The 25904-nt window shown below is 43.0% G+C and overlaps 1 protein-coding gene across 4 annotated transcripts in view; it reads right to left on the reverse strand.

Annotated features, from left to right (window-relative positions):
- Positions 1 to 9729: 9729 nt before the first annotated feature.
- The window catches only part of LPGAT1 (lysophosphatidylglycerol acyltransferase 1), a 159146-nt gene continuing 142971 nt past the window's right edge, over positions 9730 to 25904 (reverse strand). For 3 of the 4 annotated variants that reach the window (XM_040263111.1, XM_040263113.1, XM_040263114.1), the window contains exons 7-8: positions 19337 to 19443; positions 9730 to 16222 (exon numbers count right to left, since the gene is read on the reverse strand). In XM_040263111.1, the coding sequence (XP_040119045.1) occupies positions 16071 to 16222; positions 19337 to 19443 (259 nt within the window). In that variant the 3' untranslated portion in view covers positions 9730 to 16070. The remainder of the gene's footprint in view (positions 16223 to 19336; positions 19444 to 25904) is intronic. The other variant, XM_040263112.1, reaches the window with a different exon arrangement.

Raw genomic sequence — 25904 nt, forward strand, 5'->3', positions numbered from 1 at the left:
TTCTAACTGTGGCTTCCTGACCTGCATACAGATTTCTCAAGAGGCAGGTCAGGTGGTCTGGTATTCCCATCTCTTTCAGAATTTTCCACAGTTTATTGTGATCCACACAGTCAAAGGCTTTGGCATAGTCAATAAAGCAGAAACAGATGTTTTTCTGGAACTCTCTTGCTTTTTCCATGATCCAGCGGATGTTGGCAATTTGATCTCTGGTTCCTCTGCCTTTTCTAAAACCAGCTTGAACATCAGGGAGTTCATGGTTCACGTATTGCGGAAGTCTGGCTTGGAGAATTTTGAGCATTACTTTACTAGCATGTGAGATGAGTACAATTGTGCGGTAGTTTGAGCATTCTTTGGCATTGCCTTTCTTTGGAACTGGAATGAAAACTGACCTTTTCCAGTTCTGTGGCCACTGCTGAGTTTTCCAAACTTGCTGGCATATTGAGTGCAGCACTTTCACAGCATCATCTTTCAGGATTTGAAACAGCTCAACTGGAATTCCATCACCTCCACTAGCTTTGTTCGTAGTGATGCTTTCCAAGGCCCACTTGACTTCACATTCCAAGATGTCTGGCTCGAGATTAGTGATCACATCATTACAAGTGGCTTAAAACCAATCCTTGGCTCACACGTCGAGAACTCCAAGATGCAGTGGCTTGACACTGTCCAGGACAGAAGAGGCTCCGTCATCTCTTTTATTTTAATCTAGGAAGAAAAATATCTTTCTGCAAAGTTCCCAGTAGACTATCTCTCCCAGATTCTATGGCAGGACTGGGTCACACTAATAAGCTGATTACTGGTGCAGAACGAGATTCTAAACCAATCATGGTCCATCCCAGGTGGGTCGGGGGAGGGCCCTTGCAGGGGGAGGAGCCAAGATCACCTGCATTTACTGCCTCCTCTTCTGGCCCTAAACACCCCCCCCAGTACCCCCTCCTGCACCCCACCCCCTCTCCTGCTCCCCCTTCCTTCCTGTACTCCCACCCTCTCCTGCTCCCCCTCCTGCCCCTCCTCTCACAGCCCCCAGCCTGTCTCTCGCCTCCTTCCAAGCTCTGCACTGAGGGCCCTGCCTTGCTCCTTCTTTCTGGCTCCTGTCACCCCTCCCAAGACTTCTTACCATTTTCTTCTTCCTTTTCTGGGACTCCAAGTCCACCCCTTTCCTTTTCTTCACTCTGACCCACAATATCTTCATATGACAACCATCGCTGTAGAGGTGATGGCTACCAGTGCCCCTGGCTGGTGAGAGGGGCGGCCTTTCTTTTGTGCACCGAGGTTCCCAGGAGATCCGGGAAGCCTTTCAGGATCTCAGCCTGCCTCTGAGTCCACCCCAGGCTTGGTGGGTGGTTGTGTGCTACAGAATGAAGTCAGAAAGCCTTTCCTCAGGGGCGACCCCCAATATTTACAGAGCACCTGAACATCCGGTGGGCCCTTTTAATCTAGCTTGACCCTCAGGAGAACCCAGGAGGCAGCCTGGGCAGGCACAATAAGCCCTTTTGTCAGATGCCTCACAAAGGCCCTAGGAAATCAGGGAGGTTGCCCAAGGCCGCAGGGCTCCTGGATCTGGAGAGAGAATTCTTGGCTCTGGCCCTGGACTGTGTGCCCTTTCCATTGCCCCACGACCCCAGACAACTTGCAACCAGCCTGTGTGAGCATCCAGTTTAGATTCCAGACAAACAGGAGTTGGCCAAGAGAACAAGTTCCAAACAACAAAGTCACTGCGTGTGCCAGGAAGGTCTAAAGCGATGCCAGGCGCGAGGGCAGAAACAATGGTCATCGTGTTCCACTCACAGAAAACACCAGGGGTTCAGAAATTCCGCTGCCAGAGGCCGCTCCCTTTGGTCTCACAGCAACCCTGGGCAGTGGACATGGCAGAGCAGGTTGCCGTTGCCCCTGTGGAGACGGAGGCCCCGTGACCTCACCGGCTAGGGGGAAGCTGAGCTGGAAGCCCAGCCTTGAGGGGCCTGGGTGTTTCCACTCACAGAAGAGTAACGGTCATACACTTGCCCTCTGCGCAGGGCTTTGGGCTGGTCAACTTGTCAACCCGCTAATCAGAACAGTGTGGGAGGCAACCAGAGCCTAGAAAGTGGCTTCGAGGAAATGGGGCCAAGGGAAGACAGGACTTGGCAAGAGGCTCCGAGCAGGCCTGACTCGGCCACCCTGACTCAGCCCGGATGGCCCCAGGCCGGCAGCCCAGGAGACCCCAGGGGGCAGGAGGGGGCTGTCGGGGCGGTGGGGGGGGGGTGTGAGTCCTTGCCTGGCCTCCGGGGAATCCCCTGGGGATTAACCCCTCCCCACGCCCTTCAGCAGGGCCTCCGCTAATCTCCGCGATGCCATCTGGGGTGTGTCAGCTGCTGGAAGGGTGACGGAGCTGGGTCCTCTCTCCCCCGTTGACCCCTCCGCCGGTCCACCTGGAAACACACCCACCCAGGAAACAACAGCTGACCGACCCCGCCCCACTGTTCTGCTCTCCAGTTCCAGTTCCGGTTCTGTGGTGCGACTGGGCTGGCGGGGGCGGGGGCGGGGGCGGGGGCGGGGGGCCTAAGGCAGTCGGTGAGGGAGGGGGAGGAAACAGGGGGATGCCCAGGAGAACGTGGCAAAACGGCGCTCCGTCCACAGGGCGTCTCGCCACCCTCTGCCCCTACGGGGAGCCTGTTCCTGGGGAAATCTGGTGGCCCTTATTCAGATGGGGCCCTGAGGACTCACATTCACACCTCTAGCACATGCCATGAGTCTTTAGGCTTTTGGCCTTGGGACTTGGGGGCAGCCCCCCAAATAGTGGATGACTGCCCACCTCCTGCAGCGCTGCGCTCCCACTGCCTACGGTGGGGGCCTCAGCGACACCCCCAATATTGACTTTTCCTCATCCCTTTTCCTTTCCATGCCTTCTGCTTCCTGACTCATTCCAGGAACCATCTCCCAAATAACTACATTTGCTTTAGAGGGAACCCATGCTAAGACACCCGCTGGATGCACGGTTATCTCTGCCTGTGTGTCGCCCACGGCCTTGTGCTCCTCCTCGGTGGATCTGGTGTGGTTTTACTAAGGACGATAAAGGAGAAGAAGAGGCCACAGCCCGGTGATCCATTTCTGTAGCGGTTTCCCCTACCACTGTTCCCATCTCTGAGTCACTGCACAGAACACCTCCCCCCTCCCCACCAGCCACCCCCCCAACCCCCCCACCCCCACCCCCCCGCCCCGGGAAAAAGGGTAAATCCTAGTGGCTGCAAGGCCAGACTGTCTGCATCTGAATCCCGGCTCTGCTGCCACTGGTTAGGTGGTCTTGGGCAAGTCAGGCAAGCTCTGTGTCATTTCATACATCTGTGAAACAGTGACAGTAATAGTAGCTACCCACGGGGTTGTTGTGAAGGTTAGAGGAGTGGGCGCGGGACATGCTTAGAACACTGCCTTCCTGTTTGAGATTTGTCTCCATCTAAGAGCTCCTTGTGTGGTCCCCTGGGGGAAGGCACAGAGCGGGGACCCCAATGACCCAGCACTGGCTGCTTCCCATTCCTTGTATCCTTCCTGGTGGTCCTGGTGGCAAGGCTGACTTCACAAGCCTGTGACCTACCTGTACTTGGTTAAATGGTCTGTTGTTGCAGTTTTGAAAATCTTTACATTTTTGAACCGGGCACTCCATATTTTGCACTAAGTCTCACAAACTGTGTAGCTGGCCTTGCCTGGCGGCTTGAGTCTGGGGAAGAGGGTCTCCAAACGATGAGGACGCGATGAACCCTGTCCTCTGGCCAAGCTGGGCTCATCGATTCTCCCTTCCCTGAGCAGAGCAGAAAATGCAGACACGGTGGCAGCTTTTATCACGGCTGGTGTGGTGTGACGACAATGACTCCTGGGGGTGGGGGTGCAGTGGGGACAGGCCTTAGGGGCCAGCTGGTCCAGTCCCACCTGGAGTTGTGATCTCTTGCCCAGCACCCCTGGCACAGGCTCATCCAAGCCTCTTTGTGAATTCTTCTAGTGGCAAGAAAGGACTCGTTTCATTATTGATTCTAAGTGTAACCACCCCTCACTCCTGTGGGTCTTTTAAGGTTCTCAAAACCTTTTCACAAGGACTTGGGCCTCTGGCGGTTACCAGCTCCTTTGACCCAGGTAAACTGAAATGCAATCAGCATAGCCATTGGATTCTCTCCAACCATTTTAGGCGGTAGTCATTTCCTTAGGGGTAGAGATTGAGGAAATTGTAACTTCCAGATTAACAGGCTTTGCTGCTTCATTCAGCCTTCCCTTCCTTCTATCAGCAATTGGAATCTCACTTCACCTATCTGGAGAAAAGAAAAACTCCTTCATTCTTTTTTCCCTAAAGTCTTTATATGGTAGTAAATTATTTTTCTCCCTGGGCTATGGGAAATACAATGCCTTTTTTTTTCCCCCCAGATGTGCTTTACTTTGAATAACAGCCATGAAAATGGCATGAGCTAAGCAGACTTTCACCGAACTGAACCTTAAAAATCTGAGCTGAGCAGTTAGAATTCTGTTTAAAGATGATAGGGGACTCCCCTGCTGCTCCAGTGGTTAAGAATCTGCCTTCCAATCCAGGGGATGTGGGTTCTATCCCTGGTAGAGGAACTAAGATCCCACATTCCCCAGGACAACTAAACCCAGTGCCACAACTCGAGAAGCCCATGGACTGCTATGAAGACCCAGTGCAGGCAAAAAAAAAAAAAAACAAAGATGAATAAAACAGGATCACAGAAACTCCTTCTGCTATTTCCCAAAGAAATGCCATAGAAATATTAAAAAAAAAAAAAAAAAAAAAACCACAACAAACCCAAACAGCCAAAGAGTCTATCATACAGGGAAAGTGGGTAGAACACATGCGTCAACAACAGCCAGTCAAAGGAAGAAACTTCTAGAACCAAGTGATGTTCGTCTGGGGGACTTTGTCCCCCACCCCAGACTGGAGGAATAGATCCACAGAGAAAATCCTGAGCCTTCACCAGTGTCCTCGGATTCAAAGGGCAGCCGCCTGAGGAAGGGAAGGGCAAGGAACTTTGTGAGAGTGGGCAGGAAGGGCCGTGCTGGGCCTGCTGTCTGCGCGGTGGGTACAGGGTCGACAGGAGGAGTGGGAGCCGCACAGGCGGAAGCAGCCTCACGTGCCACCCTGCTGGTGAGAACACGCTGCCCACCCAGCTGAACGTGAGGCGGGAGCTCCCTGGAGGCCGTGCTTGTCGTTTCTCCCCTGTCCTGTGGACTTTCCTGCTCTCCTGCTCCCGCACCTTATAGTCAAGCAAAGGCCTTTACTTTCATTTGCTTCTTGTCTGTGATTTTCAGGTTCTTTGTAGCTGTCCTGTGCCCACAAACAGCATTCCTCGCCACCCCGACCTGAACCATAAATACCTTTCAAATGAAAAACCCGTGGGCTGGCACTTGAGCTGTCTCTCTGTGCTAGAATCCCTGCCTGAGGTGACACCCGCAGTGGGCTGGGGAGGGAGCCTGCCTGTCACTCCTCTCCCTCCTCTTTCAATAAAAGGTAAGTCAGTCTGAGGCAACACTTCATCTGACCTCACTATTCCCCTTTCCTCACTATTCAGGTAGGACTCCTATTTATTCCAGTCGCTATTCCTGATCTAAAATGGATTGGATTCTGCAGGCTGAGTCGTCAACTAGACCACATCTTTGCCTCTAGAGAGAAACTGCTTTATAAATTCCACATTCGTGAACTTGCTCAGTCCCTTGCTTTTTTCAGTAGTTCTTTAGGGAAACAAAGCCAGGTTCTCATCATTAGAAGGCAGATCAGGACTTCTCTGAATAGTGCTGTGCCAGGGCAGACACTGTGGTGTTGGAGAAGACTCCTAAAGGACATCCTAAAGGAAGTCACTCCTGAATATTCATTGGAAAGACTGATGCTGAAGCTGAAACTCCAATATTTTGGCCACCTGATGCAAAGAGCTGACTCATTGGAAAAGACTCTGATGCTGGGAAAGATTGAAGGCGGGAGGAGAAGGGGACAACCGAGGATGAGATGGTTGGATGGCATCACTGACTCAATGGATGTGAGTTTGAGCAAGGTCCGGGAGATAGTGAAGGACAGGGAAGCCTGGTGTGCTGCAGTCCATGGGGTCACAAACAGTCGGACTTGACTGAGCGGCTGAACTGAACCCAGAGAGCAGGCACAGGTGTATCTCCGTGAGTCATCACTGGATGGTGGCTTCTAAGTATTTCCAAATCTCCTCTCAGAGACCTATTCCGTCCTCTTATCAGAGCCTTTGTCCTCTTTCTCAGGGAGTTCTACCTTCAGGTGTTGATGCTTTGAAGAAGTTCTGTGAATGGTAGACGGAACAGCCTGAGGGCTATCTGGCTGGGAACTCAAAGGCCCTTAGGGCCAGACTGGGCTTTGAAACATCACCTTTCTGTCATTTCTCCCCTCCAGCCTTCAGCAGAGCCAGGCCTCAAACCCATGCCTGCTGTCTCAGCTCTGCTGAAAGTCCCTCTGTACTTCACCATGACACCTCCATAACCACAAGCAACATTTGATTCTAATCTGCCCACTTCCTTCTGGTACCCAGATTTCCAAGAATTGAGGATACCATACTTAAACCTGGAAGATGAAATGTCAGTTCTCAAGATACAAACCTCAGAATCTACTATAACTAGAAAGGAAAAGGTTTTCAGAATTAGTGCAGCTTCCTAAATCTTTAGGATGCTGTCAAAGCTCGCTTTTATATTTAGGATCATATGAATTATACACAGAGAACCGTGGGCTGGTGGGTAGCTTCCAACTACTAGAAGTTTTATTTCCCTTACTTTTGATAATGAGTTCAAGGTCTTCACCACAAGTGACATCATGTCTCAGAAGCAAAAATAGGTCCCTATTAGGACTATGTAATGTCTTCTGTCTAGCAGGTCCTATTTCCTCTTTATGCCCTAGCCTCCTCACCTTTCTAATTGGCTCTCTGCCTACAAAGCCTTTTCTTGCTGCTCTCTGGAGCCGGAGATAAATAGATAGAGTCTGAGGTTAGGAGCTTGGCTATGCTAACTGCATTTCAGTTTCCCTGGGACTCTGGAACGTGAGATAGTGGGCACTATAGCCTATGCCATAGTGATAAAATTCCTATGCACCAAACCAGCTATTTGGACCTTAGGCACAGCCAGGTGTAAGAATATTTTACGTCATCTGCTAAACCTACTTGGAGTGGGATAAAACAGCCTCCCCACATTGCATTCATACAATGTGCTTCACATAGACGATCTCACTTAACACTGAAGAGACCTCTTTGAAACTTTCCCATTTAAAACATGAGCATGAGGTTGAGTGAAAAAGAACCGTGTCAAAGCGAGGTGCTATTCAAACTCATTTGGCGAGTCCTTGGTTCCACCGCTTGTCTGGGACTCTTACTTGAACAAGCCCTGGAACTCAGAGGCCACCATGATGAAGGGACATTTAGGTACTAGACCTAGTAAAGAATTATCACCTGCTTCTAGTTTCATACCTGGAATTCAGAAATGAAAGGAACCATCATGAGACTGAAATTTCTATCCCCTTTAGTTGGAAACAAATGTCTCTTTATGTTACAGTCTCTGTGGCAAAAATAAAAACAAAATACATTTCATATCTATATTCAAAAAGATAAAAAATATGGTTTCCAACTTTTTAGTGGTTAATTGTATTTCTGTAACAGCTGAGGGGACCATATCTTATCTTAAAAAGTAATCTTCTAGGGTATGGGAGCTCTTATGGTTAGTTTAAAATTGGGGAAAATGAAATTATAGAAGGCTTTCAGTCCATCACCCTCTTTAACAAGCATACCTAATCATTTAGATTTAACTCTCATTTACTAAAAACAGAAATCCAGCAGAGGCCAATCTGCTGTTTTGAGGAAAATATTTGGAAATCAAAAGGCCTGGTTCTAGTCCCCACAATTCGATTAAGCAGTCATTTAATGCAACCAGCAATGGACCAAAATTGTCCCAGAATGAAATGTGCCATCTTAAAACAAGGTGATTTCTAAAGTTCCAGGAGCTCTGAAATTGTAAGGGCCAATGAGTTATGCATCAATCAGTGCCGAAAGTAATATGAAGATTACTCCCAAACAAAACCTCCATTGTTTTAGATTGGTGTCCCTTTGATTAATGTGATTTGTTATGAATGAGTGATGGATCAACAGATCTAATCCTCTTAAAGTATTCAGACTCAAAAAATTTCCAATTATTGAAATTATGGGCAAACTTTTAGAAGGGAGACAGTTCTGCTAGGCCCATGTAGCATTCTTTAATTATTCAAATAGCTGAGGAATTGTTTCACTGTGATAGCTGGTCTTCAAAGATGGCTCCCAAATGAGCCATGCCTTCCGGTATCCATACCCTTTAGTAGGCCCTCCCATACTGTCCAGTGAGTCACTGTGGCCAAAGGGACATTGTGCCAGTCCTGGGTCTAAGCCAAAAGAAGTCTTGGTTGCTGCTTTTGGGGATGCCTCAAGTTGCCATTGCTCTCCCTGCTCCACACCAGACCTATCAGAGTTCAACAGATCCAATGCAGGCCCAGATGTCTCATTTCCAATGCCATTCTTTGTCCTTATTAAGATGTGTACATATCAGGGAAAGAGGGAAAGAGAAAAAGCCCTATTGTGGGCCCTAGATGCCTTGATTAAAAGAGGCTCCTTGTCACCAATATTTTGAATTGTCCCTTTGTTTTGGTATCCTGGAGATGCCTAATGGCTGAGAGGCATATCTTACTTCTGCCAAGAGGGCAGAGTATCTAAAATGGCAGCTGGGCTCCTCTAAACTACTCTGGTGGCTCAGACGGTAAAGAATCTACCTGCAGTGCAGGATACCTGGGTTTGATCCCTGGACTGGGAAGATCCCCTGGAGAAGGAAATGGCAACTCACTCCAGTATTCTTGCCTTTAGAATTCCACGGACGGAGCAGCTTGGTGGGCCACAGAGTGACTAACACTGCACACTGTGATCCTTCAGACGTGAGCCCGCAGGAACGGCAGCCTGAGGACAGTTCACACGGAAGCTGATTCCTTAAGACCGTGTCTGAATACTCCTTGGGGTCCTCATTGATCAGGGGTGTGTGTACCTGTTTGCAGACAGCAGACTTTGGCACTTTCTTTGTCTTTTAACACTCCTGGGTTCCTCTTCCTAGTATTTCAACCTCTTCCAATCCCCTCCCAACTCCCCCAACTTATAGGTATCTATTTTCTTTTCCTTTAACTATCTGTCAGCTGACTCCGATAGTGTTCGGTGTTAACTGGTAAGAACTGAAGATAAAGACCTTTTCAGGCAGTTTGGTGTCAAAAATGAAACAAAGGAATGAAGATGCAGAATTGATATTTTAGGGGAGGTGTCCTAGCCGTGTGATTTCTCAGTGACATCGCTCAGACAGCTGCTGTCATCACAAGGATGGCCCAGAGCTCCCTCTTGAGAACTTTACCATCACCTCTAGAATGAATTGCACACCTAAAAAGCAGAAAGTTTTCCAAGAAGAGGCAACAGAAATTTTCTGGGGGAAAACTCAGGAGGGAGCTTTGTAATATGCTCACACTTTCCAGCAAAAAAAGCAAAAACAAACCCAAACAGTTCCAGTTTCTTCTTTGTAAAATGGGCTTACTCAGCTAATAAAGAGCATTTTGCTGACTAGGAAAGGAGCCTGTTTTATTTCCAGTGGTTAGGCAGCCCTCCTCCCACAGTCCATTCATGTGTGTTTCAATATGATCTGCGTAATTGATACTCAGTTTGTTTCTCAAGCCTCTAAGAGTGAAGAACAAGGTTATCCAAGTCCTGAGAGGTAAAAATTTATTGACTTATATCATATCAGCATGTTATGATATGGTCACACATGCTCATACAGCTGACTTTTTCTGATAGCCAAAAGAGGAAATTTTTTCCTTTTAAAAATACATTTTCTTTTTCATCAGGAAGAAACGTTTTCTAAAAACAAACATTTTCATATTAAGTGGAAATTAAAAACAATGGCTTTTCTTTTGTTCCCAACTCATGAAGAATAGGGCTGGTCCGCAACAGATCTGAGTTCTTCACACTTGCTTTCAGGGCTCTGTCCTCAGCCTGTCCTTCATCTTCCACAGAAACCACACTGGGGGAAACAGTAACAGCCTCACCAGAACAGCATCCTACGTCCAGAGAAAGAGGAGGTAGATGGAACTTGAACTGTTTAACTTGTTTGGCAGACTGTGTGAGACATTTAAACACATTTAAGTTTTCAGTGGGATCAAACATATTCTCCAAGTATCTAAATAATGAGTGTTTTCAGTGCTCAGAACAGAATCTTAGAGATGCCTATTATCAATTTACCTAGTTTTGAGAAATGAAAGCAAAGGACCAACTTTAGAAAAATCCAAGCTTCCCATGCACTTGAGGAAAGATTTGCTATTATCAAATTCTTCAAATCAAAAGCCCACTCCCCTGGCTGTCCAGTGGTTAAAACTTCACCTTCCAATGTAGGGTGTGAGGGTTCAATCCCTGGTCAGGGAGCTAGGAGATCCCCCATGGCTGATAGCCAAAAAATATAAAAGAGAACAGTATTGCGACAAATTTGACAAAGATTTTTTAAATGACCCACATTAAAAAAAAAAAAAAACTTAGAAAAAATAAACGAAAGCATGCTCTCTAGGACTTAATGCTTTCCACCCATTAAGCCCCTGCAAGGGTCAGTAATAGGACCCTTAGTGTTGAGCAGTGAGTTTACTCAACACTAACAGTTAAATTTTAAAAAGAGCACAGGACAGTGGTGTGCTGGAGACAGCTCCTACTGGCTCACTACAGCTGATTGTTAAATTTTAAAATGTTGCCAGCAGTTGCTAAATAGTTGTTATTGAAATTAAGTTACATAAGCTTACAAAGAGTAATGAAGCCAAATGTGGTTCACTTTAGTGAGAATAATTTGCACAAGGGTAAGAAACAATTTTTTCTGCATGGGGTCAACAAAGAGTTGGACATGACTGAGCAACTGAACTGAACTGAAGAAACACTTTATCAGATCACATATCAGATTGAATGATAATAAATTTAAGAATGTAATAAGTAATTATGATGTAATTCCATTTTTCAAATCATGGCCGAATTGCAATCATAGATTGGCTACAAGAGTTCAGCAAAAATCAATTAAAGCATCCTGGGAGAATGAACTGGCTATATGGACATGACAATAAAGTATATTTTATTATTATTTGTTAGCTGTGTTATATGTCTTTGCTATCAGCAAAATTTTAACAAACATGTACACTTGTATACAGACTTTTTTTCTAGGAGAGCAGACTATTCAACATTTACCAGTACACCGCCAGATGGGGAAAGTGGGGAAGGAGTGGGGGGAATAGTTTAAAACCAAAGAAGGAAGCACAATGTTTTTTTCTTTTGGTTTTTCAGTTTGCCCTCAGCATCCAACTGCCATAATACATGTCCACAGATGTTAATGCCTAAATCTTTCCAGTAAAATACAAACACCCCACCCCCACTACTAAGAATTAAAAGCACTTTACTTGAAAAAAATCAACTTTATTTTTTCTAGATTAAAAAAAATAGAACCAGCTATTAATTTTTGTTGGGAAAAATGTTTCTTTTGGTGTTCACATCTAAATTTCTGAAAAGGTGATTCTGGTTACTAAAATAATCGCAAATGCATTCATAAACCAGATCGATCCACGAGTGACCAGCCCTTTACAAAATTTAATGACAGGTGCCGCAGCCTTTACATTCATTCTTATCATACATTACAACATGCAGATAGACAAAGAAAGACAGGTCAACAAGCTGAAGTAAACATTATGGCATCAGGAAAATGAAAACCCACCTGTATAAAATAAATACAACTCTGTAATAACTGTAAAGAAAAGGAAAGCATGTAACACAACAATGGCAATTCAATGTATAACTGTTTCATTATCCAATCATGAAATGAGTTACTGTAAAATGCACAGACCCCTACATATAAAGAATTTGTGCATTACAGTCATGTGTTCAACAGTTTTACACAACAAAAATAAAGCCATTCAACATATGTGTGCATATCTTGCAACTAGATTACACATATATTTTTTGCTCTTTTAACTGTTTTAAAAAAATATTAAATGTAAAAATCCTCAAATGGAAATTTTGCAGAAAAACCCTTATTTTATCTTCTGTATGGCTACAGTCACCCTCCCTCAACAGTACAGCACCCTCAGCTTATTCCCAGGGTCCAGTTCCTAACTGTTGGGTATCAGTGCAAAATGATTGCAATAAAGCACCAACCAGTGACTGCTCCAGAGAACACCTGGCCCCTTTGTGACCCCAAAATGTCCAATTTAGGTGGCTTTGGTCCCAAACTTATTAGTCTCTACTGTCTCATAAAATAAACCAGTATACTTGTTGCCCAGGGTGGCTCTGACTTCGCCTTTCGTGTTAACAGATGTAAAATTCACAGCACTACATTGCAAGAAAATAAGGCTAACCATTTTTTATCCATCTTTTGTAGACTAGAGCTGACGTACTCATAATGGTAACTCTGGAGTGAAGTCCTATAGTGTAATGAAGAAAATAACTTCCTATTTAGCAATGTAAATAAAATTTCCTTAAATATAAAAAGAATCCAATAAGAATATCCATGATTAACTTTCTACAATTATAACCAGGTCACAGTAGTTTAGAACAGTCCGTAGGGAAATGATTGTCAGAAACATTACCGAGACAAATCCACAAGACATGAGTGGCGAGAACAAAGAATGAAGAGGCATTGCAACACCGATCCAAGTGCTATTAATACCACAGTGATGTTCTGAGGTTTACATTCGGTGATAACATTTCATTTTCACAAAAAGTCTTGAAAAAAATGACAATACCACCAGCTCTTGATTATTCACGGATTCTTTTCTAGCCCATAGATTATTCAGGCTTTTGTGTTTCCTCTTCCTGAAGCTGTCTTTCCAAATTTTTTCACTACTCATGAACAGTCATAAATAGATAGGCAACAGAAATCTTTTCTTTAAAAAAAATTAATACGCATCCCTAGAAGAAAAACAGTTTGATGAGAATAAGGACTCAAACTCCTAAATACAATTAGATTTTTGGTTTACTATGACTTATTACTGGATTAACTCCGGTAATCTCTAGGTCTTTCCCCGTGGAAAAATTAAGGGTTGGTTGTAATATGAAGGACTACTTAATGACAGATTTGAACTCATAGCTAGCTTAAAAAAAAAATCTACTATTTAGATTCTCAACTCGTTTGCTCACCCAAAACATCATTTTCCGTTCTGTAATTTTTCTTTACCTTCCACTGGCATGTAGGTTTCTCCATGCTATTTGTATCTTTTAACACCAATGACAGTTTCTGAAATTAAGCGTGAACTTCTGGGGTGGTCATCTCTGGAGTCACTGCACCTGTCCGTGGCCAAGCAATGCTCCATCACTGTGACTCATGGAGACCAAAATCCAGCAGGGAGATCTCAGCCCTCTCTGCTGTGTGAATCCAGGCAGATCAGCTGAGACCAGGAAGTGCTGAGATTCTACAAGCTGCTAGCATAGAAACTGGCACAGTTTTATTTTCTCTTCCCTTGACAAAAATGTATACTCTCTAAACATCCTTTGATCTCACTTTGCAAAAAAAATACAGATTAGGACTTTTAATTTGGTTCTGTACAGTGGCATATTGCTGCTTCCCTGGCTGCCATATGAAATCACAGATTCTCTCTTTACCTTCCCTATGCAAGCAGGAGAACTCCAGTTACTGATAAGGAGAGCACAATCAATGCTCTCAGACAAACATGTTTTGCCAACAGAAGAGAAAGAACATGTTGATAAGGAATCAAAGAGGGATAGAGCAGACCAAATACACATCTATTTACAACTCACAGATCTATTTTCAAAAATTAACTCACACATCTGTTGGTATTTTTCACTCCAGAGCTGCTGAAATGACTGCACTTGAAGACAAAAGCATCTTACAGAACAGTCTGCTTGACATGTACATTACACAATATTATGTTCCTTTGGAGAACAGTGATAGCAAAAGTGGCCCTAAATCACACTGACGTATGCATTTCTTTTTTTTGTTTTGGATGGGGGAACTGGCCACTCTATCTGTGGTTTGCTTAGCAATGACGAAAAAGGTCTATTGGCTAGGACTATGCATGCCAGACTCCACAGTGAGCTACTTATCCCCCAGCTGGCTGACTCTCTCAAGGAAACAATTTCAATTCATCTTGTCTAGTAGTGTTTGCTGGGCCTCAAACAGAAGCATCTTTAAGTTTTTATCCAGCTTCCTATCATTCTTCATACCTTTAATTGAGATTGGCTTTACCTAATTACTGTCACTGTAAAACACATATGACAAAATGCTCAGATTTCAAAAAAAACTGCATAATACCCACTACCAAACCAAATATATTAACACTGTCTTCTGCATTTCACCAGTAGTTGTCTACCATTCAATGAGGTATTTTAGGTAATGAATCATTCTTTCACCTCTGTACTGAATTAACCCTAAAGATGGAGCTGCTGGGGGCTTTTATTTGGTTGCTTTGCCTTTCCCACGTAACTGGGAGAAAATTCACATCTTTTCAGTTTTTGTGTTTTTTTTTTTTTGTTTATTTAAAAATAGAAAACAATAGCCTTTACTTTTAGGTTCTGGCCTACTTCTCAAAACTGTCATTTGTACAATTAGTGACAACAGGGGAATCAGCAATGCTCATCACCAGTAAGTACACTGACTCACTAGGGTCTAAATAGTCTTATAGTCCCAAACCAAAACACAGCCTCTCTCTCAACACTGGGAGTGCAGGTGACCAGTTGACACTGTGCCAGCACTTTCTGAGGAGTGTTTGGTTCTCCTATGAGGAGAACCAAATCACATGAATATAGTGACACATCATTAAAAAAAAAGTTTTCCAGAAATATGAACTTGACTCTATCCTCTCCAAGATCAATTGGAAGAAAGTGGGCAGCCTCTTTGCTGGTCTCTCCGGCACGGGTAGCTCCTTGACGTGCTAAGGGAACAAACGCAGGTTCTGGGGTGTCATGTGAGAATGGGTCACCACTGGAAGCCAGTGCCTGGCTCTAGCTCTTATATTCCTTATATTCAATGAGTCTATTTCACCTTGACTTGATCAGTTAAATGCCTTAATTTATTTCAACCATCCCCATATGCATTTGATGCTAAAATGCAAAATGGAAAGAAAAGAGAACAAAACTAAACGGAGGCTCTGAGTGGGACAGAAGCCGTGGTGTGGTGCCCAGTGCAGATGGCGCTGGGGAGCGTCAGCGCACAGATCAACATGCAGACAGACAGGCAGCCTCTCAAGAATTTCACTCGCTGATCACGTTCACCTCTGTTTCCAACCTCTAGTGCTGATCCTCTGCCGTAGATGCATCTGATAAAAGTGCATTTTGTAAAAGACAATTATCAATCTATGATATGCCTTCTATACAAAAAGATACATCAAGTGAACTCCCCCCATACAGGGGCAGCATGAACGCATGTAAACACGGCACTGGACTGAGTTGGTCTTTGGAAGGACACCCTCTAGTACCGGAACGCGCCACTGGACACTGCTTTGGCCCTGGGGGCATGCTTGACACCGCACCTCAGGGAGCTGTTGAGGACCGGGTGTCTCTGCAAACAACAGGGAAGCAGCTCTTCGAAGGCGCCAAAGGCACCGACCAGCTCGCCTCAAGGCTACTGGGAATGCAGCCAGAGCTGACAGAGGCGAGGGCACGCCCCAGTGCTGCCTAGCAGAGACGACTAGCTAAGAGGAATGGACGCACACAGTTTTCTGAGCCTGGGCAAGATTATCACGTCCATCTGGTGGCAACAGAATTTCTCTCAGATAGTCTTCTAGGATGATTTGATGATTTCTTCTTCTCCAAATGTGATGTTTGCATAAATGGGTGGTAGAGTGTATCGTTTTAAAACATGAAAAATCCTTAAAACATATTAGCAGGTCATTATATTATTGATCCTCATTTTAGTAGAGTTTAAAAATATCCCAAAGGGGGATAAATATTAATCCATCCATTGAATCTCCTTTGCTTGTTTTTTTAATATTCTGATTTGCACGTGTAAAATAACGCACGCTTAGGAAAGTCCAAACTCCTATGGTGACCATGACAAGTCCAAGTCCATTCCTAAAACAGGCAATGGAAAAAGTACTGGAAGATGCTGTACCACATGTAGCCTGACAAAAATGCAAAAGACTGTATGAGAAATATCCACATATTGCTGAGGGTCATCTCCCTGGAAACAGCTTCCTTATGGCCCTTGGGAGGTGGAAAAGCCCCTAAAAGACAAAACAGAAATATTAATTTGTTTTCTTGTGGTGGGAGGTGTGCTAGAGTAAAAGTTGAACATTAGCTGTTGTCGTTTGTTTTTGCTTTTGTGTGTTTTGTGCTGGGTCTTCATCGCTGCTTGTGGGCTTTCTCTAGCTGCAGTCAGCCAAGACTGCTCTTCACTGCCACGTGTGGGCTACTCACTGCGGTGGCTTCTCTTGCTGCAGAGCACAGGCTCTAGGCCTAAAGGATTCGGTAGCTGCAGCTCTCAGGCGCTAGAGTGTTGGCTCAATAGTTGCGGCACACAGGTTTAGTTGCTCCGCTGCATGTGGGATCTTCCTGGACCAGGGATCAAACCCATGTCCCCTGAGCTTACAGGAGGATTTTTAACCACTAGACCACCAGGGAAGCCCTGCGTTCTTTTTTTTTTTTTTTAAAGCATCTCTGATTTCATCTTGCTCTTAAAGAGAGATATCATTTGAGATACAGTTTTCAAACCACTGAGCCCTTTCCCACCTCTGAGCCTTTGCTTTTTTTCTCTGCCTAGAATGCTTCTCCCTCCGCCTCTGTGAAAGGCAGGCTCAGGGCATTTTTCCAACATCAGAAAAACACCACTGTCTTGTCTCCCCTCCCCACCAGTCACTGGTATCTTCATGTTTATTTCCTTCTTGGCACTTTCCACAGTCTGTATTGATTCCAATCTACCTTTCTCTTTTCTACAGACTGGTTTACTTTCTGTCTCCTGCAGGAACATAAACTGCAGAAGAGCAGGCACTATGGCTGCCTCGTTTTCCACTGTATCCCTACAGATTTCTGCAATGGCCAGGACACAGGATTAAATCAATCAAATAATTTCCAGAGAATTCCCTGATGGACATGTGGTTAGGACTCTGCGCCCGCTGCCAAAGGCACGGGTTCAACTCCTGGTCAGGGAACTAAGATCCTACAAGCCAAACTTTGTGGCCAAAAAATATTTTCTTTTTCAAAATAATGTAATTTATACTAATTCTTCTACTTACAAATTAAATGTTTTTGCCACAAAAGGGGTTGTAAATTACCAATGTTGTTGTTTAGTCCCTAAGTCATACCCAACTTTTTTGCGACTCCAAGGACTGTAGCCTACCAGGCTCCTCTGTCCATTGGATTTCCCAGGCAAGAATACTGGAGTGGTTGCCATTTCCTTCTCCAGGGTATCTGCCTGACCCAGGGATGAACCTGTGTCTTCTGTCTTGGCAGGAGGGTTCTTTACCACTGAACCAGCATGGAAGCCCATAAATTGCTGATACTATTTTCAAAAGGCAACATGGTTTATTCCTTTTTTTCAAAAGGAATATGTCGATAATAAAAAAAAATAAAAAGGAGAAACAAAGTAAACTGATGTCTTTACATTCTTTTCCGGAAAGGAAAGCTACACCACTTTGGAACAATATTTCCTAAGGTCATCTTGAAAACACTCTTCAGCATTTCAAATAGTCTTTGTTCTTGAGGATAATCCCCTAGGGTAAGCTGATTCAAGAGAGGATTTGCTTCTCACAAACAATTTACATAGAACACTTTAAAGTTTCAAGGTCTGTTATGCAAATAGCTTTCTTAAAAAGAGTTTCTACTATTGTTGCTACTATTTAGGCCAAATATTATAAAGAGATTGAGATGAATAAGAAGAGGGATCTTGCTGGCCTTTTAATCACCTGATGCCTTATGTTGGGTTTGCCAAAAATGTTTGTTTGGGTTTACATTACATCTTATAGAAAACCCTGAACAAGCTTTTTGGCTTCCCCAATACATCCATTCTGTCTTATCCTGAAAGAAAATCCTGGAGAGCAAGGAATGCAAAAACAGCAGAGAAGGACATCTTGTTCAGCTAGCCTTACTAGGTATTTTAATGGCACAGACAGCGTCCTGCTCCTGTCATGTTAATATGCATGACTCCAAAGTCCCCGGGTGGGAAAGTTAAGATGAGGAAGGAGTCTTATTGAGGATAAAGTGAAACAATCCTAAATACAAACACAAAAGCCTTAAAGATAATTAACAGTATCAGCTTTTGCTTATGACTATCAGGGGGCTTCCCTGGTAGCTCAGACGGTAAAGAATCTGCCTGCAATGCAGGAGACCCTGGTTTGATCCCTGGGTCAGGAAGATCCTCTGGAGGAGGAAATGGCAACCCATTCCAGTATTTTTGCCTGGAGACTCCCATGGACAGAAGAGTCAGGGGCTATAGTCCATGGGGTTGCAAAGAGTTGGACATGACTGAGCGATTAACATTATGAATTTTAGACCTTTGATAGACTGATTTAATATCTACTTTAATTCTGTCCCCAAAAAGTCTAGATGGGAAGAAAACTGGGCTTCTATTCATCTAAAACCCTACGGCTATCCTCAGACCCAGGACATGTTTCTCTTCATCTTACTCCTGTTGCTCTGGAAACAGGTATGCAGCACGGCTGTCTGTGAAAACCTGGGGTCTGCCTGGGGCTCCAGGCAGGTTAGTTCTTGCTTCCCCAACTTCCTGGTTTCCTCTCTCTCTTCTCCTTCCCTTCTCTGTGTTTTTCATCACACTGTAGTTATCATAGAAAGTACAGAATATTGAGTACAGAAAAGGGATCTTAGAGTAATAGACCTTTTTCTCCCTAGGAGAAAAATGTAATAAGGTTATATCTATGAAGACTTAAAATGTAAATATTATCCCTCCACGTAAAGAAAAGAATAAGTACATGAAAATGCAGTTAAAAATAACCTAAAATGACTGTATGGTGATGGCTATCAGTCAAACAATCAAGTGCAGGATCAAAACATGAATGATATTTGCTATTTCATAAAATAGAGCATATAATCACAGAGGTATGTCTACAGTCTTCCACAGATGTGTATTCTCTTGAACTTGATCTGTTTGTATGATGTTTTACTCATCATTTGATTGTTCCACACTGGCTGATGAAGTAAGGGCCTGGATAAATTTCACATGCATTTATTTGTCTTTATAAAAGTTCTAAGCTGAAATTCTAAAATATGGAAATACTTTGATTCCTTTACGGTGCCTGAAGAATTGAAAAATGGTTATCTCCCCTAAAATATATCTTTGAAACCATCAGTAACCTCAGGAATACGTGTAATAGGATTCTGTGTACCTGTTTCATAAAAATGCGATAAGAGGTCCTCTTTTTCAATAAAACGCTGATAGAGCCAGTCAGAAAGGTCATCAGTCTCCAGGGGTACATCTTTAACTGGAAAGATTCTATCAAGAGTCAGAAAAAAAGCAAAAACTACTTTAATTCAGAAGTCAAAATCATTCAGAACCACAACTTAGCTTTAGAGTATCCTATATCTACAAAAAATTATTGAGAAATACCTGTCTTTCCATGTTTGTAGGTTTAAGTAGGAATGTTTTTTGGAACAAGTGAAGTTTTAGGATTGCAGCTTTCTTAGAACATATTTAGAATACTCAAACGTTAGGCCAAATAATGTATCTTAGCAATGTTCCTTTGTTGGGAATATCTATGAACCAGACAGAATCTGTATTAATTGGTGCCCTTTTGCTAATTATATCAGAGATACTGGTTTCATGAGCAGGGTCAGCTCATGACTGAATGTAGTTGTTGGAACATGATTCTGAAGGATTCTGTGACTGTCCTTACTCAACAGGAACTGGACTGGGATGATGAGCGACATATATCTACTGCAAGTGAGAACAGAACAGGGGCCTTGAACAAGTGTTTCTTTCCTTTTTTGTTTTCCAATTTTGAGAAGAAGGTGTTCTTGATTTTATTTCTTCATCGAAAGTAAAAAGGTGCAGTTTTTAAAAGTCTGCAAAATGTTTGTTTGTATGAAAAACGCAGCCCCTCCCCTTCCTCTGCCTTTTGTTTCTTCCTTCCCCAGAGGAATGGATTTTTCCCTCTTAGTATTTAGCAATGCTGCTTCTTTAATTTTAGGGCTTATCTACTGACAATCAAAAATGAGGGTTAAGCTCCTTTTTCTTCCTACCCCACCACACAGGCACATCCTTTCCATCTTCCCATGCACTCGTATGATCATTTTAATTATCACAATATTTGATATTTACATTATTATAATCATGTTCAGTTCAGTTCAGTCTCTTAGTCGTGTCCGACTCTTTGCGACCCCATGAATCACAGCACGCCAGGACCCCTGTCCATCACCAACTCCCAGAGTTCACTCAGACTCACGTCCATCGAGTCCGTGATGCCATCCAGACATCTCATCCTCAGTCGTCCCCTTCTCCTCCTGCCCCCAATGCCTCCTAGAATCAAAGTCTTCTCCAATGAGTCAACTCTTCGCATGAGGTAGCCAAAGTACTGGAGTTTCAGCTTTAGCATCATTCCTTCCAAAGAAATCCCCAGGTTGATCTCCTTTAGAATGGAGTGGTTGGATCTCCTTGCAGTCCAAGGGACTCTCAAGAGTCTTCTCCAACACCACAGTTCAAAAGCATCAATTCTTCAGTGCTCAGCTTTCTTCACAGTCCAACTCTCACATCCATACATGACTACTGGAAAAACCATAGCCTTGACTAGATGGACCTTAGTCGGCAAAGTAATGTCTCTGCTTTTGAATATGCTATCTAGGTTGCTTATAATTTTTCTTCCAAGGAGTAAGCATCTTTTAAATTCATGGCTGCAATCACCATCTGCAGTGATTTTGGAGCCCAAAAAAATAAAGTCTGACACTGTTTCCACTGTTTCCCCATCTATTTCCCATGGAGTGACGGGACCAGATGCCATGATCTTCATTTTCTGAATGTTGAGCTTTAAGCCAACTTTTTCACTCTCCTCTTTCACTTTCATCAAGAGGCTTTGTAGTTCCTCTTCACTTTCTGCCATAAGGGTGGTGTCATCTGCATATCTGAGGTTATTGATATGTCTCCCGGCAATCTTGATTCCACCTTGTGTTTCTTCCAGTCCAGCATTTCTCATGATGTACTCTGCATACAAGTTAAATAAGCAGGGTGACAATATACAGCCTTGACGTACTCCTTTTCTTATTTGGAACCAGTCTGTTGTTCCATGTCCAGTTCTAACTGTTGCTTCCTGACCTGCATACAGATTTCTCAAGAGGCAGGTTAGGTGGTCTGGTATTCCCATCTCTTTCAGAATTTTCCACAGTTTATTGTGATCCACACAGTCAAAGGCTTTGGCATAGTCAATAAAGCAGAAATAGATGTTTTTCTGGAACTCTCTTGCTTTTTCCATGATCCAGAGGATGTTGGCAATTTGATCTCTGGTTCCTCTGCCTTTTCTAAAACCAGCTTGAACATCAGGAATGAGGTTCGTGACATTGTACAGTAGACAGGGATCAAGACCCTCCCCATGGAAAAGAAATGCAAAAAAGCAAAATGGCTGTCTGGGGAAGCCTTACAAATAGCTGTGAAAAGAAGAGAAGTGAAAAGCAAAGGAGAAAAGGAAAGATATAAGCATCTGAATGGAGAGTTTCAAAGAATAGCAAGAAGAGATAAGAAAGCCTTCTTCAGTGATCAATGCAAAGAAATAGAGGAAAACAACAGAATGGGAAAGACTAGAGATCTCTTCAAGAAAATTAGAGATACCAAGGGAACATTTCATGCAAAGATGGGCTTGATAAAGGACAGAAATGGTATGGACCTAACGGAAGCAGAAGATATTAAGAAGAGATGGCAAGAATACACAGAAGAACTGTACAAAAAGGATCTTCACGACCTGGATAATCACAATGGTGTGATCACTCATCTAGAGCCAGACATCCTGGAATGTGAAGTCAAGTGGGCCTTAGAAAGCATCACTATGAACAAAGCTAGTGGAGGTGATGGCATTCCAGTAGAGCTATTTCAAATCCTGAAAGATGATGCTGTGAAAGTGCTGCACTCAATATGCCAGCAAATTTGGAAAACTAAGCAGTGGCCACGGGACTGGAAAAGGTCAGTTTTCATTCCAATCCCAAAGAAAGGCAATGCCAAAGAATGCTCAAACTACCGCACGATTGCACTCATCTCACACACTAGTAAAGTAATGCTCAAAATTATAATCATGTAAGTATATTCAAAGGTAAGTGAAAGTGAAGTTGCTCAGTCGTGTCCGACTCTGCTCCTCCATCCATGGGATTCTCCAGGCAAGAATACTGGAGTGGGTTGCCATTTCCTTCTCCAGTTCTTCCTGACCCAAGGATCAAACGCAGGTGTCCTGCATTGCAGGCAGACGCTTTAACCTTTGAGCCACCAGGGAAGCCCATTCAAAGGTAAACCAGGCGGTAAATCAAGGCTATGTTTCCTTTCCTCTCCAATTTCTGTTCTCCCTAGATTGAGCAATTTGCTTTGTTTCCTAGGTAGACACTGGAGAAGGAAATGGCAACCCACTCCAGTAGTATTCTTGCCTGGAGAATCCCATGGACAGAGGAGCCTGGAGGGCTACAGTCCACGGGGTCACAAAGAGTCAGACAGGACTGAGCAACTTCACTTCACTTCACTTCTAGATAGACATAACTAATTCAACCATAAACTATGGGCCAATCAAATCTAAAATCAAATCTCTAGATCAGATCGACAAACTTTCCCTTAAAGGGCCAGAGAAAAAATATTGAGACTTTGCAGGCTATTAAGATCTTTGTCACAACTATTCTACTCTGCTTTGTGTAATGTGCAGGTAGTCACAGATAAGGTATAAATAAATTAGTGTAGTTGTGTTCAAATGCAACTTTATTTAAAAACCAGGCAGTGGGCCACACGGACTTGGGTCTAGATCTCCTCCCAAGGGATTCACGTGCATTAGACATTCACCTTCTAATTTCTAATTTCACCTTCGTGAGGAAATTTCAGCAAGGTTCTGGATGTGTTGCCTGTAGTTTTCATCCTGCAAAGGCCCTTCACTGTCATCCTGGTGAGTCTTCATATTCCTAAAGTGGATTTAGTGCTTTCTGTATCTCATGTCTTACCTTTTCTCTGTTTACTCCACATTTTGATGGAGTACACCCCTCCAGCAGTTTCCTGAGAAAAGGCACTTGAAACCTTGCGTTTCTGCCAATGTCTTTTTTTCTGTCCTCATATCTGGTTGATAATTTAACTAGATATAGGATTTAGAGTTGAAATTCATTTTTTTCCATCTGTCTTTTTGTCCTCCTTTCTGAGAGATTTCTTATTTAAATTTCAAACTTTTACTGAGTTTTACTTTTTTTTTTAATCATACTTTTAGTTTCTAAGAGATGAGTGTTCCTTTTTTTTTTTTTTTTACAGAATGCTATTATTGTTACAATATTTAATCTCTATGAGAATCTCATTTCTATGACAATTATCATGGGAATTTAAAAACATTCACAGAAGTAGAGAAAAGGGTTAATGAACCCTCATGTACCATGAGGATTTCGGAAGCCGTACAGTCTATTTCTCACATGACCCTCCTATGTTCGTTTTCGTCTCCATCCTTAACAGTGGAGGCTGATCAGATTCCCAGTTATCTGGGGATTCTCTGTTGCTCATGCACATTTACAGATGTGGGACTACACAGCTGATTCAAAGTTCTCTGCCTGTGAGTGGAGTTTGTTGACTATAAGTCACCCTGAGGATTATCTGACTGGGCCATTTAAATTGGTCTTTCCTCTTGAATTCGCCCTTTACTCACAGAAAGATCCTTGAATTTCCTGCTAAGAGAGAGGAAAGGCCTTGTTGCTAGTTTTCTGGCAGCAGAGCAAGGTGAGGGCTGGGAGTCTCAACACTCAGCACACAGATGTCACCTAACCATGCTATTCTCATCTCATTATAGGACCTCTGCCTCAACTGCACCTGGGGTTCCAGAGCAGGCCTCTGGTATTTGCCAGGGCAGGGAAAGAACAAGAGCCCAGGAATGGAATGCAGGGGTTCTGGGGTTCTCAGTTCTCCTTAAACAGATTTCAACCAGTCTTCCCAAGTTCAGCAACTTTCCACCTTATCTCCACAGGTGCTGATGCAGCCAGCCTCTTGGCTTTTCAAAAGAGTGAGTAGACTCAACTCAAGTCCACTTTCATGCCCTTCCAAAACCCCAGTAAAATACTAGAGAGGTTTTCCAAGGGTAAACTCACAAGGATGGGGTGATCACTAGGAATGACAATAGCAACAAAACCTGGGATGTTGGAAAAAAGAGCAGTAAATAAAGTAACAGGTCCTAAGCCAGCTTTACACATATTAAGGTGTGTGTGTATATCTTTCATACCATGGAGGCAATAAAAAAGCCAGCTTCAAGCCAGCCATATAAATGTAAAAGGACAGCTGTTACGAGTATTATAAAAATGAATTCTTGACAGAGTTCTTTTAATATCAAAATTTATATAATCAGAGGAGTAGAGAGAGAGAGAGAAAATTTCAAAAGAGGAAGAGTCCGTGGGATATTTAAACGGGTTTGTTTTCCCTTCTCTTCAAAGGATAATTTCTATCTTTGAATTATATGAAACTCTCAAATTGGAAATAATAGTCCAAGAATTCCACTGTCTCTTTCTTCTTTCCCCATTTAAACTAAGAAAGCAGATTCCTATGGGGGAAGTTACTGAAGATACACAAGCTCCTAAGAGTGCTTGTAGACTACTTCCCCTACACTGTACATGAAATCCTGCAGAAAGAACCATTAGACAAACACATTTCTGTGGAAAAATGTTCTCAGTGTTCACCAGATAATACCAACTTCACATTTTCTCACCCTGCTGTATATTTGCTTGTCAGTTACAAAAGGCCTAGCACCCTATCTCAAGCCTGTATCTCCACTTAAAGTGAGTTTTTAAGAGGTAATAATTAAAAACAAAAGTCAGTTTTGTGAAGTAGTTTTTCCTAACTCCTTTCCTCCCCTAAGAAGTCCTTTGGGTACTTGGTTGCATGAAACAGTTATTTATATGTAAGGACTGAATGTCTGTATCAAACTATTTTATAATCTTAATTTGCAGGTAGGAAGATGAATTAATGCAAATGATGACAATTTTGTTTTTACCTTCTCTATATTTACACTTCTGATTTTTATTATCATGTTGCTAAGACCTCTAGTACAATGTTGAATAGAAGTGGTGATAATGAGCACCCTGCCTTTCATTTTTTATTTTTCAGGGGGAAATATTCAGTAGTTTACCATTTAATATGCTTGCTGTAGATTTCTTTGGTAGATAACATTAATCAGATTCAAGAAATCCCCTTCTATTCACAATTTGCTAAAAGTTTTCTTTTTTATCATGAATAAGAGTTGCACTTTTATCAGTTTTTTCCATCTGTTGAAGTGCTTATATAATTTCCTACTTCTGTTAATGTGACTAATTAAAGGGATTGCTTTTATATATTTTTTCATTTGTAGATTTTATTTCTATATTACAGACACATGCCCTTTATCAGATAAATGTACTGTTAATATCTTCTATTCAGTGGGTTCACTATTGCAATATTATAGGGCCTCTTATACAATATTGTAAAAGTGGTGATAAAAAGCATCGTTCTTAGTTAGAGTTTGGGAGTGACACATACACATTGCTATACTTGAAGTGGATAAACAACAAGGTCCTATTGTATAGCACAGGGAACTCTGCTCAATGTTATGTGGCAGCCTGGATGAGAGGGGAGTTTAGGGGAGAATGGATACATATATAAGTACAGCTGAGTCCCTTTGCTGTCCACCTAAAACTATCACAATATTGTTCATTGGTTATAGCCCAATACAAAATAAAAAGTTTCTTTTTTATTTTTAAAAAGCATCATTCTCTTATTCTTGA

The sequence above is a fragment of the Oryx dammah genome, unplaced genomic scaffold, assembly GCF_014754425.2.
Source record: "Oryx dammah isolate SB20612 unplaced genomic scaffold, SCBI_Odam_1.1 HiC_scaffold_21, whole genome shotgun sequence".
NCBI lineage: Eukaryota > Metazoa > Chordata > Mammalia > Artiodactyla > Bovidae > Oryx > Oryx dammah.